Here is a 19,325-nt window from a genome sequence, read left to right as displayed (position 1 = left end):
GGTGACTGGCAATCAGCATAGAGAAATCACTCTTCCAGTTTTATATAAGAGAGAGATACCAAAGGGGTTTTCTATAGGAGAATTGATCAGCTAACTGCCCCTCCATAACTGGACTCATCTTCACTCTTTGCAGCAGTGTCAGTTCTGAGAGGAAGAAATGACTACATGAGCAATTAACCAATGAGTTCTTAAGGATAATAGTGGATCAGCCTCCCATTAGCCAAATTTATGATGATTGAATAGAAGTACCTTGTTGGAGTTAAATCCTGCAAGGATGGATCTTCTCCTTAAAAAGTTAAAAGATCTTTAGAATTATTACTATCAATAGTTAGCCTTTGCTTTGCTGATTCCCATTATGATTCTCTTAAATATAATCTGTGATCAAACACCTATGTATATTCATAATTATTATAATACTATGAGTTGGTCAAATTTTATATAGCAAAACTTTAAGTATAATTAATTTACTTATTCATAGTTAGTGATTAAATATAAATTTTTGTATAAATTTACTCAAGATAATTATCACGTTTTATAACTAAATAATAAAATATAAGTATTAGTATTAAAAAAAATTATGCACAGAATAAACGAGATCTAAAGATAAAAGACAACATGGAAAGACAATAATTAGTATTAATAGTTAGTAGGATATATAGACTTCACTTACTCTTCCACTGTGATTCCAAAAATTTAGTACTGAGTTCTAAGTGAGTTAGATTATGTATTGCTTATTGCTTGCTTCCTTAAAGTGGAACGTTTGCTTACTTTTATCGTCGTATCGCGGCGGCGGAGTACACGAAACCCGAGAACTCCGCCGGGGTCTCCGCCGGCGTCCACCTCCCGGACGCCGCCTCCAAAACCCACCCCTTACACCTCCCGTCCTCCGTCGCCCCGATAACAAAAAGCTTCTCCGCCTCGCCGATCGCCACCGCCCTTGGGCTCGATTTTAACCCTTCCGGCGTAGCCGCCACCACCCTCCAACCCTTCCCTCTCCCTTCGTACTCCCTCACCCCTCTCCCGCACTCCACACTCCAAATTCTTCCTTTCACTCCGACGAAACACGCGGCGGCGGCGCCGCCCTCGGCCGCCGGGAAAATCCCTTCTTCTTTCCTCCACTCCTTTGCCTCGTCGTCGTACCACTCCGCCCCGTTCTCGAACCTTCCTTGCCCCTCTGTCCCGTATCCACTCACCGCCCAGAACCCACACCCGGTGACCACAACCCCTTGGCTCTCGTCCCTCTCGTCCCCCATCTCCGCCATCGGCGACCACTCGTCGGCCGCCACGTCGTACGCCGCCGCCGATCTGAGTGCGTTCTTGTTGGCGTCGTGGCCGCCGGAAACGTAAACGCGCCGCCTCGTCGGCGCGGGGTCGCCGGCGCAAGCGAAGAAGGACCTCGCCGGCGCAGGCATTGCTTGCCCCCGCCGCCACGTGCCGGTGGCGGGATCGTGGATCCGGACCTCCGCCGCGGGATCCAGGGTCGCCGGATCCCACCCTCCGACGACCACCACCTCCCGCCCAGCCGCCGCGACCTGCGCAAACGCCGGCGCCGGCGCAGCAGCCCGCCACCATTCCCCCGAAGTCGCGTTGTACACATGGATCCCATACTCCGGGGGCCGGATCCGATCCTCCGCCTTGTGCTCGCCGCCTCCTCCAGCGGCCTCGTCGTGGGGCAGGGGGACCATCGCTTGAACGAGGTAGATCAGGTCCTCCACCGCGCCGATCCGCTCGCGGTGGCATTGGAACACCGGGTCGGTAACCAGATCCCGCCATCGTCCACACACGTGCCGGAGGCGCGCGTGCCAGCGGACCGGAACACGTGCGAGGCAATCGAGTCCCACGTCATCAGGTAACCCAGGTATGAGGACCTCTTCCTCTCCTCCTCCCATATCTGCATCTCTTATGTGCATGGATGCCATTGTGTGTGTTATGTCTCCTTCACTAATATGTGCCTATTTATATAGATTTTCTACAATGGTGAGAAAAGAGATAAAATTTTATAATAATAATTCGAATGATGATGAGGAGAGAGAGAGAGAGAGAGAGAGAGAGCGAGGCATATAGATTCATGAGGAATGTATGATGGTATGTGAGGGAGGTCCAAGGGCCATGATGATGAAGTGCCACTACTATTGATTAGAGTAAGTAGTATAATAATGGTCTATGGATGGGTAAAGCCAACCCTATCTAGGATTTGGGGCATTAAGCATCATTCATGGCAAGTGGATGATGAGAGCCACATGGGGATGGGGGGGAGATGATGCAAAAGCTCTTCTAGAAGAGAAATCATGAAGAATTGTATTGAATATGATAATTAGATGAATTTTTTTAATTAATTAAAGAAGCTCATATGAAACAAATAAATAATTTGGATTTAAATTCCAAGGATATACGATTAAATAAAAATATATCTGCAGAAGAACTAATTGTGACAAAGGGTGCCCAATGGAGAAAGATAGTTATACTTCAACTTGTGGCATCTTTTAGCATGGTGACAAATCCCATCTCTGGGCTTGGTTTTGCCGCAAGCAACTGGCATTGTTCCTACTTTTCCAATGAGACATAAAATAGAAAACCAACTTGGTATCGTGAGGACAAAGAAAGGATGATGAGATCAAACTAATTAAAAAGATTTAAATATATTTAGATTTAAAATGTTTAACTTTGGGAGTGTCAAATATGAGAGTGAAATTTTATTCTGTGTTTTCTTAATATACATCATTTCTAAAAAAATCTCATTTGTATCTATGCTCACAGCTAAGGTTCAGTTCGTACTTGATTTTAATTGGATTCATGTTTGATTATATTCAAGCTCAGTTCGATTTTAAATCAGGCCTGATTTGAATGTTTAGAATTTGCTCAAAATGTGCCTCTAAATTTAAGATACTTTGTCTTTTGAATACTCTTCTAATTTATTTTTCATCAATATTTTAGTTATAAAATGATATAAATAGTCTTATTCTTGGAAGGGAAGGGATTACATGGTCAAAAATAAATCTACCTCATTTGTATTGTAATAAATTAACATGGCAACTATATATTGACACATGCATGGCTATGAATGTAATTCTCTTATGATCTTATCATCTATCCAAAGACAATTCCATATATTTGATTACTAGCAACAAAGGATTCATAATAGGCGTTAACGTTTAGATTATTAAAGTGCACATGAATTCCAAGGTTGCACTTACTTTTAGGAAAAGGTTCCCTTAGGCCCATGAGTCCAGGAAAATTGACTGAATTAATTAGTTTTGGCTTCATCTTGGTTTAATTAATATGATCATTAAGACTAGAGGAACTCTTTGCACATCAATCAATGGGGTTCAGCCAAGGTGAATAAATATCCAAATGAAACTCGACAGCTGTGTTGATGTCATTGGCATTGACTTCATCCATACTTTCATGCAGATTAACCTTCAGGACATAGACTAGAGATTAATGAACTCTCCATTGTTTAAATCTTGTCCAATTTTAGGATATATCTTAAGAGTACCAATGTTTTCTTTTCATATAGTTGAAATTACTCTACATTAGTGATTATATCAAGTTGAGAAAGAACCACTTTTTATTTTTTCTTTTTCTTCTGAGAAAAAAAAATTAGGTTATAAATAATTTATATTTTATCTATTTTGTGATTTAATCTGTATTACCAGTCTCCTCTATTTGGTCTTAAAATCAGAAAACAAAAAGGAAAGAAGGCAATGGCATGGGTCCTACTAGTAAGGAGCCAATTAAGGAGGAGTGAGTACCACATCCACATGGGATCTTTTGTCCAACTTCAGCTGTTCTAGAAGAGTAGAAGGCTTTTATAGTGCCTGCATGCCCCAGAGTTGGTGCTACTCCTCCAAACTCTTGTCCTTTGCTTTTTGTCAGAGACCAACTGAGAGAGAGAAAAGAGAGAGAAGAGTATCATCCCAGCAAAAGAAAAAGATATCAAACTTAGTAAGCATATTTTACATAAGTTATAAAGTGCTAAATTAATCAATGCTTTATCTCAAACATAACTAAGAGATGAAAAGGATTGTTCCTTAAATCAGAGAAAAATATTAGATTTAGGTTAAATAGAGATCAGGTCTTCTCACCATTTTTATACAGCCTCCTCACATATTCTTTTTTAAACCTGGCATTCAACATCCAGTTTTATATTTCATTGTCCAGGAGCAGTTAATTGTTACATATACCTGACCTCATTTGCAGTAAATGGGTAAATGTGGTCATCAGGTGACTAGAGACATCTCAGTATACCTAAGAGCTCTATAAACTTTCAAAAGTAGTCAATGCATTCATAGCATTATGTCTTTTTGTTTGGGCATGTCTCAAAAGAGTAAGTGGAAGGTAGTGTGATGTGACCTAGCTGAATGCCCAGAGAGAGAGAGAGAGAGAGAGAGAGTTTTAGTTCAATGTTGAAAGCACCTCATCCCACTTGTTGGAATAGTTGTTGGAATAGAGTAAAAGTAGTCAGGTAGGGAAGATAACTTTTTCTGGCAATGCTTACTCTCATTAGGTTTTCTTGGCAAGAACCTAAAAGGTTCTGAAGAGTGATTAATGTATCCATAGCATCACATTTTTTTGTTTGGGTATCTCCCCCATTAAATCCTACTCTATCAGCTTCAGTTGTAGCCCCCTTTGTAATGAGATTCGTTACATGAAGATAAGTAAATGGTTTAGAACTGTGTTATATATATATATAGCTATTCTTGGTATGAGCTGCCCTTGTGTTCTACCTACCATCTATTAAATCTTGTTAATGCATGAGAGAACACGAAACTTTTTAACTTTTGGGTTAATTCATCATCTTGCTCGTAGGATCTCAAGTTCATGCAACTGCTAAAATAGATGCAAAAATACCAAAATCTCAACCAAAAAAAAATCACACTTCGGGCTTTTTTAAACGTCCGAGAGACCAAATTGCAAGCACTCCACAATCCTGAATCCATCATCTTACGAACAAGAAACAAAATGCTGGAAATTAAATGACAAAGATATTATCCCCTGCTTTATTCCTTCACATTCCCAACTCCAATTACTAGATATTACGTAGAAGCTCCGTACACACTTCGAAATTATTGCTTGATCACAATGGGGAAGCCAATTGTGCTTCTAAACATTCCTGAAATCATCTTTCGATGATCTACTTTGCTAGCCGCTGGTTTTAAATAAATGTCAAAAGACTGCATATATGAGAAGAGTTTTCTAGAGGTTTGCATCTCTTTTGCATTTTCAAGCTAGATTATCTAATTCTGTCCTACAGCCAGCTCCGGCTTAAGATCAGCTCAAAATAAATTTTGAGCTGAGTTCAAACCTGAAATGAGTCTATTATCGAGCTTCATTCAAGCCAAGTCAGATCAAGATCGAGCCAAGCTGAGCACCGCGGCAATGATACATTTAGTTAGGATATTTTCTTATTCTATTAGTTGTTTATTTTTATTAAAATAAAATTTTTATAGGTCGTATTTGAACGCCCTTGCAAATGCCTGCATTAAGTTTGCAAAAACATAGAACGCAAAATGTGTTCGAATATGGTCGGGCACGTTTACACATACAGAGAACGTCTTTTGTGTGTTCGAACGTAATCGACGGGAATCTTCCAGAATTAGGGTTAATAATTGTATTTTGGTTTGTTGGCTAGCTTCTATAAAGGTATGGATAGCAGCCAAAATCATTATGCTATTGGATTATTGATTTCTTGCCTCTTGTCTTCTCTTTATTCTCTCTACTCTAATCTCTCTCCTCCCTCTTCATCAACCTACCACCTCTACTGTTGGCAATGTCTCTCCTAATTTCTAATCTCCCTCGTCTATCAAGTCCTCCCTCTTCTTTGAGATCTCGACCACTTATTTCTCTTCGTCTTTATCATTTAAACAATATCAACCATCCACATTTATCTCCATTACCATTCATAACCCTAACATCCACTCCACCCGCCACCACCACCATCACCCGCACTAAATCGTAATTTCGTCCCTGTTGTAGTTCGAAACTGTGAATGGTGTAAATATGCAAAACGTAAATCAGGGCGTTACAGGTCGATTCCACTTTGTTTCGTAATTTTCTGACTATAGGAGAATATTTGGTGAGTATTTTTTCTCGGTTGCGCAGACTGTTTCCTACAATAAATTTAGATCTTGAAAGAATTGTTCTAGGCCTATCAAGCAACTTGAGGAAGACGAGGCAGTAGGCAACTTGAGAAGGACGAGGCAGCCGGCACCGCAGCATCACCACCCTCCGGAACGCCAATCCAGTCACCTTGATCCCCTCCTCCTTTATAGCCGGTCACCTCGGCAACGAGCCGATTCGAAACAGAGCTATCTCAACGAGCGAATCAAGGAGCTCTCGCATCCTCGTCATTACTACCGTGGCCCGACTGACGCTGCCTTTGTCGTCGGAGTCTCCCTCAAGTTTGGCGAAGGAGGACAGGACGGCCGACAACTTGAGGAGGAGGTGGCCGACGCCGCAGCATCACCGCCCTCTGAAACGCCAATCCTGCGCCGGAGGAGGAGGCTAGGGACAGATGTGAGATTTGGACATTTGAGAATAGGGTTCTGTAAGAACTCTTTTATACCGAGCCTATCGAGTCGAGCCTGAACGAGCCGACTCCAGCTTAGGCTCAGCTTGCTATTAATTTCGAGCCAGTTTCGACGGCTCAGGCTCTGTTCATCTCTAACCAGCCGAGCTGAACTTGAGCTTCAGCTGAGCCGAGCCTGAGCCTGAGCCGCTTGTTTATTTTGGCAGCCCTAGTCCTACAGTTACATCACACATAATGAAGAGCTATCTTTTTCTGATTAGCTGCTGATAGAACATCACATCACACATAATGAAGAGCTATCTTTTTCTGATTAGCTGCTGATAGAACATCGATGCTCTCAAGCAACAATGCATGAAAAAAATATCTACATGGAAAAAGTGGATAGTAGAAATCTTATCGATAATGTAACATGGTAGGAACATAATTGCCTTGAAGTTGACCAAAAGTTCAAAGGATGGCCTTCTAATCCTTGGATCGGAACTCGGTCATCGTACAATACAATTATGAGGAAAAAGAAAATAGAATGTTTCATCTCAGATTGACTTGCTTGCATTATCCGAGTCACTTAGAAGTGCTCATGAACCATAATAATGGAATCAGTAAATAACTAAACAAGTCATTTTTGTATAAATATCTTAAATGTTTATACACTTGATATCCATTAACAACTCCTCGATTTCTCAGCTGATCTGAATAATTGAACATATGAGAAAACCTCCTACAATTAATGCCGGGCGTATCTTTCTCAAAGTAATGAGAACGAAGCAACAGAAACTTACAACACAGGAACTTCTTTCTTTTCCTAATTGAAATATGATTCAAGAAAAGGCTGAGAGGCTAGCAACATCTCCCACTTGCTTTCGATAATGAATGCATGCCAATGAACCAATGCTTTAGAATCTGTAGCTGGGGTCGACATCCATTGCCCATGCAAATTTTGCAAGAAGTGATTTGTTGAAGATCTGATGAGTTCAAACCGTCAGTTCTTGAACCATACTTAAAAGGCAATATTGTCCACAAAAAGGAACACATAGGAAGTGGTTGATATTGAATATAAACGTCGAAAATATATCTACTTGTAAGACAACAAGCAACTTAAAATGGACAAAAGCATAATGATTGCACGAAAATAACAAGGCATCATGGTAAATGCTGCAATACCTTCTCAATGGGAACTTCATGGCGTTTGCACCATGCAACAGATATTCTAGGATCAAGGTAATTGATCTTAGATGTTCCCAATGCTACCGTCTTCAAATCCTCTTTTATTTTTTTATCCAATTCCATTTTCTCTATCTTCCCATCAATTTGAGTGAGCTTCTTCTCTAACCTGCAAGTTTGGTTTGCATGAGATGACATGCCATTCTTGAATGTAAAAGCTGAATATTGCAGTCAAGTTCATTACACTTCAGGGGACAAGTTCTTCTTTGTCTTTCCTTCCTTATCTTTAAGTGGAGGCTTCCCTTTCCTGGCCCTACTTAAATCCACTCTCAATTCATCCCTCTGGGCCTGTAGCGCATTATCAAAGAAGACAGAAATATTTAATAAGGGAAAGAAAAAAAAAACATAGATTAAGACGCAATGAGGAAATTAAACAACAAAAAACCTTCAATTCATCTATCTTTTCATTCAATCTTGACATCTGGGACTCATGGGACTTTGAGACGCTTCGCTGATGATTGCAAATGATAGCGACCTGTTTTGAAGAGAATCCATCACTTATTACCCTTATGCACATCTAGGAAACCAGTAGCTGGATAAAGGCTTAATCAGTTGTTACCTCCTTGTTTGCCCGCTGATAGACAGCGATTTTTTCTGGAAGGGTGCCTTCCTTGGTTTCTTTGTTCAGCTGCCATGACATAGCACAGGTCAACACATGAAGGCAATAGTATTTAGTATCATTAGATGGACATTAAGAAGTCATTACAGTGAAATAGTGAGTTCTAGACAAATGAAAGAAGAGTTACAGCTAAAGTATAATCAACTTTAAAAAAAGAAATTGTCTAACTTGCAAGGAATGTTCAGTTTGCTATTGGCGAACTCAATATTATGCATTAGTTGACTGAACAGAAAGTATCGAAAGCAGGATGATAATGAGTCAATAGAAAAGATAATAAGAATGACGATGAAATTAAATAAATATAATGGATAAACTTCACACCTGCACATATTTGCTGCTTTTAATAAAAAGCACAGAGAGGAGCAAAAAATAAAGCAGGACTGCTGCAACTCATACTTACAATGTCATCCAGGGTAATAGAGGCATTATATGTACGAAACACTTTTGCAGTCAGGCCAGGCATGAGTTCTTTTAGATGTGCATTAAGTTTACTTGTATCAAGCAAGTCAAAGAGATCATCTCCATCAGTCTTTCTTTTTCCGTCACTTTTTTTAGCTAGAGATTCACAAACAACAATCAGAAACTAAGTATAGCAGCTTAAAATCAATTGAAAGAAATAATATAATTACCAGTTTGGAACTCCCCAATGGCTTTATATACAGGCAGTTCGACCTCCACTGTATTAAAGTATCTGATAGAATCTTTACCGAGGAAGTCAAACTGGAAAAAGGGGAAACAAATTGAAAGATAATCAAATAGACATTGACAAGTCTGTGGTCCAAGATATCATATCCAGGGAATCTATTTTACCTGTAACTTATTTGGAGGCACACAGACAACATTCTCTACCTTCAAAGTACAGCAGCCAACAGTATCAGCCTCATCATCATCCTGTGAAATACTCAGCCAAGATCAAAGAGTAGAATGTTAAGCATATGAATTTTGATGAACTATAATAGCCTGCTTCTGTTCAATATAAATGTCAGAAAAAGGAGAAAGGCATAGGTTAGACAGCAATATCCAAGACAAGATATTAAAAAAAGGTTATGTTGGACGGCAAAAAGAGTTTAGGTACTTCAAAAGACCACAATCACATAACGTCCATATGAGGACATGCTAGGCAAACTAGCACAATTAAATTGATGCATGTTGACAAAATCACAAAATCAGAAGACATAATTAGAACAAATATATATATATATATATATATATTCAACTTTCTCCTTTAGAAAATTTGTATCTTCAATATAATATAAATTTTACAAAAAGCAATGAGTAAAGATAATCGAATATATAAAGGCAAGCTCCAGTCTTCTGAATATAATTGGATTAACAATGAGCAAATGACTTATTTCCAGTATTAAAATATGGTTAAACAAACATAACCACTGTCTTAGTTTTCTTCATTCTGCACTCTCCTTTGACTAGAGACCATCATTATCACAAACCAGAAGGTTTAACATTTGAATTACCAAATAAAGAAAGAAATTTGGCATATAAACACCACTCATTTGACAAGCATCATTGATATTTCTAAACACCACTCAGTGGAAAGATCAAAGATGTTTATAATTAACATTACAGAATTGTGAAAATAACAGGATAAACAAATATTTTCAGTACTGTGTATTACAAAGTCAGGAGGATATTACAACATAGCGAAGCTGCAAACAAGGGATAGAATGACAAAAGCAACTAAACCAACAGAAAAGAAAAAAGAAAAGAAAAAAGGAACTAACACCTAAGCCTGATGGATCAGCCATGAGAATCAAGAAGAAGCTGGAGGTGAAGCAGAAAATAAATACTGTTGTGAAAGATGGCATTTTTATTAGCAGCTTGAAAAAAAAAAAGAATAACATTAAGCTTTTCCAATAAAGAATTGAAGAATAACAGTTCACAATAAGGGGGCAGTAATTTGAAACTATAATTTAGAAATAATCATAGAGGAAGCAAGAACAACATCAGGAATGAAATAGAGTGCTTTCTTGAATGTCAAACATACATGAAATCACTCAAGAAAAGAAGTTGGTTTGTTACCAAAAATCATGAATATGCATGAATGCTATGTAGAAGTACTGCAATTGATTAGTGCAATCACATTAGCATAGTAAAGCAGATGTAAGATCACAATGGCCTTTTTGACACAGTTGCACAGGGCATCAGAGATAAACGCCCTGTCAGGTGGTGGGAACAAGTAATCAGTGAGTATGCATGTATGATATGGAGACGTACTGGAATGAATTAGCATAGTAAAGCAGATACAAGATCGTGATGGTCTTTGTGACACAGTTGCACAGGACATGAAAGATACACACTGTGGAGTGGTGAGAACAGGCCAATAAGTGAGCAAAATAAAGCCCATCAAAATCTGATCTGAAGATTAGATTACATAGATCTGAAATTCAAATGAGACAAGAGGATATCTTGATGAGAACAAGTTTGTGTTCAATTGCACAAAGAATTGCAAAGTTGAGAACCAACAAGCCCTTTCTGGGAGTCTTGAGATCCATCTAGTGCTTATATTCAAAACAGAATTTTGTCATAAGGATACAAGAACACAAAAGTAATAGGCAAATTAGTTGAATAACTTGCACAGTTCTCTTTTCCCTAACAAATGTTTGTAACACTAGGATATAACCAACAATTACAAATGCAAGAAAAAATCTACATGACATATGCTTGGGCAACAGGCAATGGACTGGCATTTCCAGTAAACTAAGGTACTATAATCAAGCAAATAACCTGAATAATTTGGAATATAGGATGTCACATCCTAGAATGGAAGAAAAAGGAATAATAGTGAAGCAACAACCACAACCAGAAGTAGACAATACAATACCTTTTCATTGCCTGCCCTAAGTGCTAGCTTATCTATGAGGTAAGTTGCCACCGCTATTTGCCTCTTCGTAGCATCTTTGCTAGTAAAATCCCTTGTATAATTTACACGAATGTTATGTATATAATCCTGCAAGAAGATATCAATTACAAACAAAGACTATAAGTACTTGGAATCAATAAGAAAGAGGGTAACTCAGTTTGTTACCTTTAATAGCCTAGACTTCTCGTATTTCTCTTTGTCACTTTGCCCTTTCAACGAGCTGCTTGCTGCCAAAAATACATACTTGAACTCTTTCGGATTTATGGGATCATTCCAGAATGCTAGCCATGTCACCGAGTTGTCGTGTTTCACTTCTTTCCACCTGCAAAGATACCACCAACGTTAAAGGCCTATAAATCCAGTATCTGCCAGTACTTCATATCTTTCTATTCCACCTTAACATTTTTCTTTAGTTCGTCAGTACCTTTCACCAGGGATAGGACACTCAGGAACTGGAGCACCTTTTCCAATATTAATTGTGATATCCCTTGGTCGAATGCGCCGTTTCAGTTTTCCCATCTGACAATATAATTCCACCAAATGTTTCAACAAAACTTCGCAGAATATATGAATTATGAGAACAGAACAAAAATTGTTTCCTGCAAGGTACAGTTTATTGCAGTTTAGACCTTGGGATGCTCTCCACGGCCTCGGAATAAACCTGGTGGTTCAACTCTGAAATTACCAACCTGAAAAGAATGTAGGCATTCAGTATTAAGCATAATGGATATGGCAGAAGGAAGAAAGAAGGCTAGAAAAAACATTCACTTGATCATTGCATAAACCACAACATAGATATCATACTGAAGAAGATTAGTGATGGATGCAAAAGAAACGACAGAGAAGACCCTAATTTGATCACTTTGGCCATTACATAAGCCAAACATATATATCATATCAAAGAAGACCATGGTACATGTTTGTAAACATCACCACACAGGGATTGAGACTCTAATTGACACATGAAACCAATTATATTAATTAATCAATGGCATCAACTGCATAGCTTCTAGACATTAAACCAAAAGAAGTTAAGAACTAATGTATCACATGAATATAATGAAATAACAAGAATCCAATGTGAACATAGACTAGATACATTTGTGTTATTAAACTAAATTGAAGCAGATAGGCAAACAACAATAATTAGAACTAGTTATTCAACAATAAGTGATAAATAACCTTTTCTTTCACACCATCAACAATAGCCCACATGTACTTCTCCTCCTGCTTCAGTTTCTCTTCTTTTACAATTTTCTTCTCCTGTAGAAAAAGAATATTCAAAGTCATTATGTATAGTCTACTAAACTATACAGATTAGGAAGAAAGTGATGAATTATAAATATTAGTCGGCATTGACCGACAATCACTAGAGCAAGGTGCTTCTCCCCTATAAAAAAAAAACTTAAACAGCCTAAATAAATGACATTTGGTATAATTTAGAGCAAAAGTCACATGGAAGGTGTCACTAAGTCTTGCCCCTTGCATCCAAGAGGTCATGGGTCCAAGTCTTGGAAACAAGTGTAAAAATTGAAAATGAGTGTAAGATTGCGAACATCTCAAGACCCCACATAGAGAGAAGCCTCGTGCGGACACCCTTTTTTATAAATTATAGAGCAAGTGAATAATATGACCGCGAGGTGGGGGGCTTGGGGGCCGGGAGGGAGAGGGGGTGGATGGGTGGGAGGGGGGCATTAAAACCTTGATATTTTGACTAATACAAAAACTAAGTTAAAGCACAGAGATTGAAAATAAACTGCTGTAGCATTCTCACAGAAGAGCAAAATAATCTTACAATGTTGTTGGGATCACTGCAATAAAAGGAAGGTTCATATGTCATCAATTAAAGATGGATAACAAGAAAAAGGAACTAGATATCACCTTCCAATCCATCATCACTTTCAGAGTGATTAGATATCAAAAAATGACAAGAGACGCTTAAGTGCTCGAGCAGAAAGGTTTTCTCCACCCAAAAATAAATCATATAAGAATGCATGCTCTTGTCCAATCTACCGGGCATCCTAGTGTGATGAGGCTTGCATCAATGCAAGGTATCAGCAGAGAACATGAATGAAGTCTTACCCTCATTTAGTCCAATCTATTGAATCCACGAATACCAAGAAATTGCAGATTTTTTGGCCCCACACAGTGTCAAAACTCTACATTCTAATTTCTAGATGCTCAGGATGATAACGACACACGGGATGACACTTCCTGCCACACTGACGAGCTTTATGAATATACTACCTAGAACTGCTGCCAGTTGGTACAACCTTTTGGGATGCCATGAAAAAGAACTAACAATAGTTGTTCAACTATCCAAGTGCTAAACACTCCTCAGACAGCACCAAAGTTCTCTCTCCTGAATCGCCTCATGTGGCACACTTGCTTATTGACTAACAAAAACAGAAACTGAAAAGGGTCATTACATTTCAGTATATATACAAATAACCAGTGTATAGAAGTGCTGTCAAATAAAGGTTTTATGAAGTTTGAATATATGTTGCTGTTCTGTTACAGTTCTTAGGGCTTTCAATTAACCTAGCAAGTTATTTTTGTTCCATCAAGAAATAGTCATACAGTCGGCATCTCCAAAAGAACAAAACTAGTTTGAAAGCCAAATAACATGGACAGAAACAATCCACAATGCCCATAGCAAAGCCAAAAACTGACTAAAAATGTCAACATGTCATAACATGTAGTGAACAAATGTAAATGTCTTTCTAGAAGGGAATTTCAGATATATTTTGATATAACTATATTTGCATGCAAGAGAAGAGTCGAATCATTGCGTTAGATAATTAGACACCATAAGGGAGTTGATTTTACGGCTGGATGTATAGTGATTACCTCTGTAGTCATCTGCTTCTTTTTCTCCTTCTCCCCAAGATGCCATTCATATATTGGAGTAAAATCGCAGAGCTCAAATTTTTTAATAACATGGTTTCTACCAAGAATCTGTCTCCAATCATGCATAAAGTTCTCAATAAATTTTGTCTTGGTCGCATAATCTGTGTCCTTCATCACTGCAAACATTGTCGCAACCTGCAGTTCAAGAGTTTTAGAACAGACGATGAATGCAAAATTTGATAAATCTAACACAATGATAGTAAATGTTAATTAGTGAAAGATAAAAAGCAAGACAAAGGATTTATCATAAAGAATGCAGACTAAAGAGCTTTCAGAAGTAACCTCCTCTTGTTCTGGAGTTAAATCAACCGGCTGTCCATTATATAGCATTTTGATCCCATGAGGCTTGTAAGGAGGAGGAAAAATGACACCATTGTGAACCAAGGTAGTCCATTTCTTCCCTCCACCAGATCCAGGTGGAACCTTTAATGACTTGGAGAATTTCGAATTTTTCATTGTTTTCTTCATTTTCTTGTTATCCTTCTTAAACGATGTAGTTTTATTTATAATCTTCTTTGCAGTTTGTTTGCCATCTGAGGACCCTGACATTTTCATCTTTTGTGCAAGAGGTATGTGGTCAGCATCATCTGTTTTTATCTCCTTTTTCGTGATTGCTTCATGCTTAACCTTAACAGAAGCAGAGGAATCCGAAACTTTTGCCCTCTTAACTGAAGAATCTGAATTACTCAGATCACCAAGAGGCCGCTTGTTTGAAATTTTTGGGGACCCCAAACTGTTATTTGCTTCTTTAGCATTTTGCTTAATCTTAGAAGCTGAAGCTTTCTCTCCAGATTCGGAATTTTTTGTAGATGCAACATTATTGGACTTCAATGAAAACCTAGAAAGCAATGGCTTCTCATCTTCTGAATCATCAGAATAGTCCTTACTGCTTGTATTTATCTTATGTGATGAAGATGAAGCAATCATATTCACTCGAGAGGAGCTTCCTTTCTCAACTGTAGCCGAGGAAAATTTAGAGCTCAATGGCTTATCATCATCAGAATCATCAGAAGGCTCAATTTTACTGGTCTTATCCAAGCTCTTAGTTTCTAATCTATGTTGTGGAGAACTTTTAATTATTTTTTCTGCAGGCATGGAATTGTTCCTCCGGACTGCCACTGAAGCTGGATTCAGTCTATGACTTAATGGTTTATCATCGTCTGAATCATCTGAAATCTCAGCTTGAGCAGAAGACCTCTTTAAACTAGTGTTATCCAAGCTAATAGCTGTACTTTTATGCCCAGATGAATGGTTGGATTGACCAGGTAATGAAGCCTGAGATACCAAGCTTGCTGAATTAGATTTCTCACTCGCTACCTTTACATTAGAAGTCACCTTATTCCTTTGCAAGTTTGTGTTCTCAGCAGTAGGAGAACTTTGATCAGGGGCTGTAACTTTTCCGAATGACACCTCGCGTTTTTGAGAAGCTGATTTACTTGAAGCTGAGTTCAACTGTCCATGTTTGGACACATTTGTCCTTTTAAAGGTAATAGGACCATCATCATCTTCACCATTATCATAAAGAACTGGATTGATGCAACCATCAAGAGCCATTTTCTCCTCCACTGTCAGTCAATCATGAATCACATCAAACCTGCAAATACCATTTGTACTTATGAGTGTGAACAAAAATATGCAATGCTTCTACTTACAATGCAACTCAAAGTGGAGAAAGCATGTTAGCAATAAAAATAATTTTAAATGTCTGTCTGGATTCTAATTAGATTTTACCTGATTGCCTTCCAATTGAAGACAAGGAAAGCAATCATCAAAATATAAGTGACAAGTCATTGAGCCTTATAACTAGACCAAAGAGTAGCATGGAAACAACATAATATAATTACAAACTGCAATGCCACACAAGGAGGATTAGGTATTCTGTTTGTACTGAACTGGAAGTTAATGTTCCAAAAGACATGGGGATTTCTAGAGGTCATGCTTGAGTGGACAGAAAAGGAAAAGAAATGGATATAGAAGTGGAGAAGGCTAGAAGTCCATTAAGATTCTATATCCACAAGGTAATATGGGGAAATAAACTGAAAGATTAAAACCTGGATTGGAGAAATAATATTTTTATTACCAAAATCAGGTGCCAAGAAAAGATAATGCAGTTTACTTGATTGGATGGTTGAAAACGAGAAGCCTTTGAATCAACTCTTTTGGATAAAATAATCATGAATTGTTTGTAAGTTCTCACAAGGCACAAGAAAATTGCAATGATGTAGAATTATATGAAGGGCTAAAATATGAAGGTGCGCAGTGCAGCATGAGGAATTTGTCACGTGTAGTACTTTTCCTACATAATTTTAGTTTGTCTTACTCCAACAAAATCAGGAACAATGTCCATAAAACCAAGAACCTAGAGATCTTTCAGCTTATACTGAAGTTTCAAATTGACTATTAGAGATGGATAGCCATTAGCATGTCAAAAATGATTGCAGCCAATCAAGTAAGCCTGTTCGCATTGATAATCAAGTGAGTAACGGAACTCAGGTGGGTGGCACCATCATCAATCTGTTGTTCTCAGTTCTCACATTGCAATCCAATGGTGTAAAGTGATTCTAGTATTCAGAACATCAGGGAGATGGAGATTATAATTTTCTTAAGTGGATTTAAATTTATGTTAATTTGTTTAGCTAAAACTAATGTGAGGTTGTGATTTAATCAAATAACAGAGAGTAGGAAGATCATGTTTTGAATCATTTGACGGTATGTCAATTGGCATACATCTCTTTTAGTGAATAGTGAATAGGTCCAAACAGGTAGATAAGAACAAGAAAGGGTTGCCATTCCATAGGTATGTCAGGTCTAGTGTATTGTGTTTGCGCTGGGCAGGGCTAGCACTAGAAATGGCTGCTATATGAGGGCTATGCTGATCATGTAGATGGCCAACCAGCAAGTAAGCATGTCACAACAAGTAAATCTAGCAATAGAAGGGAGCAATACTCAATATAGAGGTCCAAATCCCTCATAGTTCCTGTAGGATCCCTAGGAGTGCAAAGATCCAAAAAGGGTATTCTTAGCTTAGGATTTTATGATAAATAAGGAACATAAACAGTAACAGCTATCTTAATATGTAAGATAATGAATGACTAATTCATTCATTAGCAACTTATCTCTTCCGCTTTCATCTTCTTCTTTCCTGTTCTTTTCTCTGAAGTCATCTGTTGCCTATCATAAATCCGTACCTTACTGAAGATCAAAGAAGGTGCTTGTTTCCTCATCTATACCATAGAAGGAACCCTTCTCTTTGCTTCTACGGATCTGAGCTCAAATCATCCGCTATCATTAACTAAACACAATGATAAATTAGACTTTCTGTAGCCCTGAAGTCATTAAGCTATATTAGATTTAGATCCTAAGGAACACAACTGACTGCAACTAATACTCTCAACAGTTCTTGAATCATGCACCTTCTCCATTCGTTTGTTGTTCTAACTCTTGTGCTCTTTAAAATGGCTGTTCTTGTATCCGGATAAAACATGTCAAAAGGAAAGCATAATAAAATGGCTGTTCTTTCATCCTATTTATGTTGAAAATGAGTACAAAGACTGTAAATCCGAGTTACGAAAATTTCGCCAACACCAAATGATTCTCTTCTGCATATACGCAACCAGTGATGTAACTATGCTACTATAAATAATTGAAAATAATAGTTATGTGCTCTTACACATATTATAGTCCATCTCTTGCTCCTAAAACAATTTGTAGCAGAGGATTTGACAAATAACTATCAACTTCGTTACACCCAAATGTTTTCTTCCTCATTTGTTGAATTGGTCTTACAATAAGAATGGCATTATCTTTTATTTGTAAGTAAGATCGGAAATTACATTAACATGCAATTGATCGAAACTAACTAAGAAACTAACATCCATTCATGAATGACTATAGTCTACTTAATAAAATATGGACATTAAATCCATACTAAACCAGAAGGCATAAATTAGATTACCACAATCTAGTAAGAAGCTTGAAAAAAGGATTCGGAACCAAACTATAGAATCGCCCAAAATATCGACGTTCTTCAATAATTAAATAGAAAACCAGATCGAGATAGGTTACAACGCAAGTCGAAACGAAACCGAAAGAAAACGTACCAAGAAACATCCACTTGGTGAGATTGCTGCCTCCTCTCTTGATACCCCACCTGACAACAAGAAATAACGCGAAAAGATCGAGAACTATTAGGGTTTCAGAACCAAGAAAAGGAAAGAAAACGAAATCGAGCTCGAGAGAGATGATTCCGATAAGGCTCCAGGAGAGAGGGTGAGAGGGGAAGGGATCGAGGGGGTAATCTTACGAAGAGGCGGCGGCGGCAGCGGCGGCGAGATCGGCAACGCGGTATCGACGACGGCGATGGCGGCGAGCGGCAGAGAGGAGAAAGCTAAGAGAGACGAGGAGATAGATAAACAAAGACGCCCCCCTTCTTTCTCTCCCTTTGCTTCTCTTTCTCTTTCTCCACACGCATAGCTACACCTCCTCCATAAATTGGAGCGATATAACGGAGCTCCGAATAAAAACCCATCCGAAACCGACTGGGAGAGATTTTGGCTACTGGAAGGGTGACGTTGGAATCCGACCCAACTGTTTGTGAACCGGGTTTAAATGACTGGATCCGACCCGACTTAGCGGCCCCTACATGGTCCAAAGCATGTGGTTTAGGACCCAAAGTAGGGTTGTGCAAGGCTTTGGCTTGGTGGTGGGAAGACTTATGTCATAGCTCATCATCAGGCATCGTGGATACAATATTACAGTACAGGTTAGTCAGACCACATTTGGGTCAAAAAATAACTGGAATTGGACGAACATTGGGCTCGGACTCTGCTCATGCTGAAGGAGATTTTGATCGACTTGAATGCCTCTCAAGCTGAGGAGGCCTCTTTTAGTAGAATTTGAGTCTAGTCAAGCTCTCTCAGGAACATAATGATGTTTTTGATGCACTGAGGAATATCTTCAAACAGATTGACCGCATCGATGATCATTTACTTTAGCTTGATTTTTACTTATGCACTGGAGAGAGAGAGAGATAGAGAGTGCTTAATTCTATGAGATAAGTTTGGAGATCCTATCAGAAACCAGCACGATATCAAAGTAGATAATTGACAGAATAAATGCATGATAGATGCTTTTCTGATAATGCATGACATTCATAAGCCTGAAAGTTG

The 19,325-nt window shown here is 38.5% G+C and overlaps 2 protein-coding genes across 2 annotated transcripts; both read right to left on the bottom strand.

The window, feature by feature from the left end:
- Window positions 1-5: 5 nt before the first annotated feature.
- On the bottom strand, window positions 6-3,642 carry LOC140772172 (F-box/kelch-repeat protein SKIP20-like). The gene is made up of 2 exons (XM_073114100.1): window positions 769-3,642; window positions 6-144 (listed from the first exon to the last, which is right to left on the bottom strand). Exon 1 carries the CDS (start codon window positions 1,917-1,919, stop codon window positions 771-773), a length of 1,149 nt encoding a protein of 382 aa, XP_072970201.1. The 5' UTR covers window positions 1,920-3,642; the 3' UTR covers window positions 6-144; window positions 769-770.
- A 3,478-nt stretch (window positions 3,643-7,120) lies between these two features.
- Window positions 7,121-18,619, bottom strand: LOC140771744 (DNA topoisomerase 1 alpha-like). The gene is made up of 17 exons (XM_073113396.1): window positions 18,461-18,619; window positions 18,258-18,307; window positions 14,440-15,751; window positions 14,098-14,292; window positions 12,430-12,510; window positions 11,877-11,936; window positions 11,672-11,766; window positions 11,413-11,569; window positions 11,209-11,334; window positions 9,180-9,260; window positions 8,999-9,089; window positions 8,770-8,924; window positions 8,310-8,378; window positions 8,136-8,225; window positions 7,935-8,038; window positions 7,691-7,859; window positions 7,121-7,491 (listed from the first exon to the last, which is right to left on the bottom strand). The coding sequence occupies exons 3-17, from the start codon at window positions 15,709-15,711 to the stop codon at window positions 7,423-7,425; spliced, it is 2,814 nt and encodes a 937-aa protein (XP_072969497.1). The 5' UTR covers window positions 15,712-15,751; window positions 18,258-18,307; window positions 18,461-18,619; the 3' UTR covers window positions 7,121-7,422.
- Between the last annotated feature and the right edge of the window lie 706 nt (window positions 18,620-19,325).

The sequence above is a fragment of the Typha angustifolia genome, chromosome 12 (assembly GCF_048772165.1).
Source record: "Typha angustifolia cultivar Huaian chromosome 12, ASM4877216v1, whole genome shotgun sequence".
NCBI lineage: Eukaryota > Viridiplantae > Streptophyta > Magnoliopsida > Poales > Typhaceae > Typha > Typha angustifolia.
The sequence above is the reverse complement of the archived record's forward strand: the minus strand, read 5'-3'. Positions and strand labels throughout refer to the sequence as shown.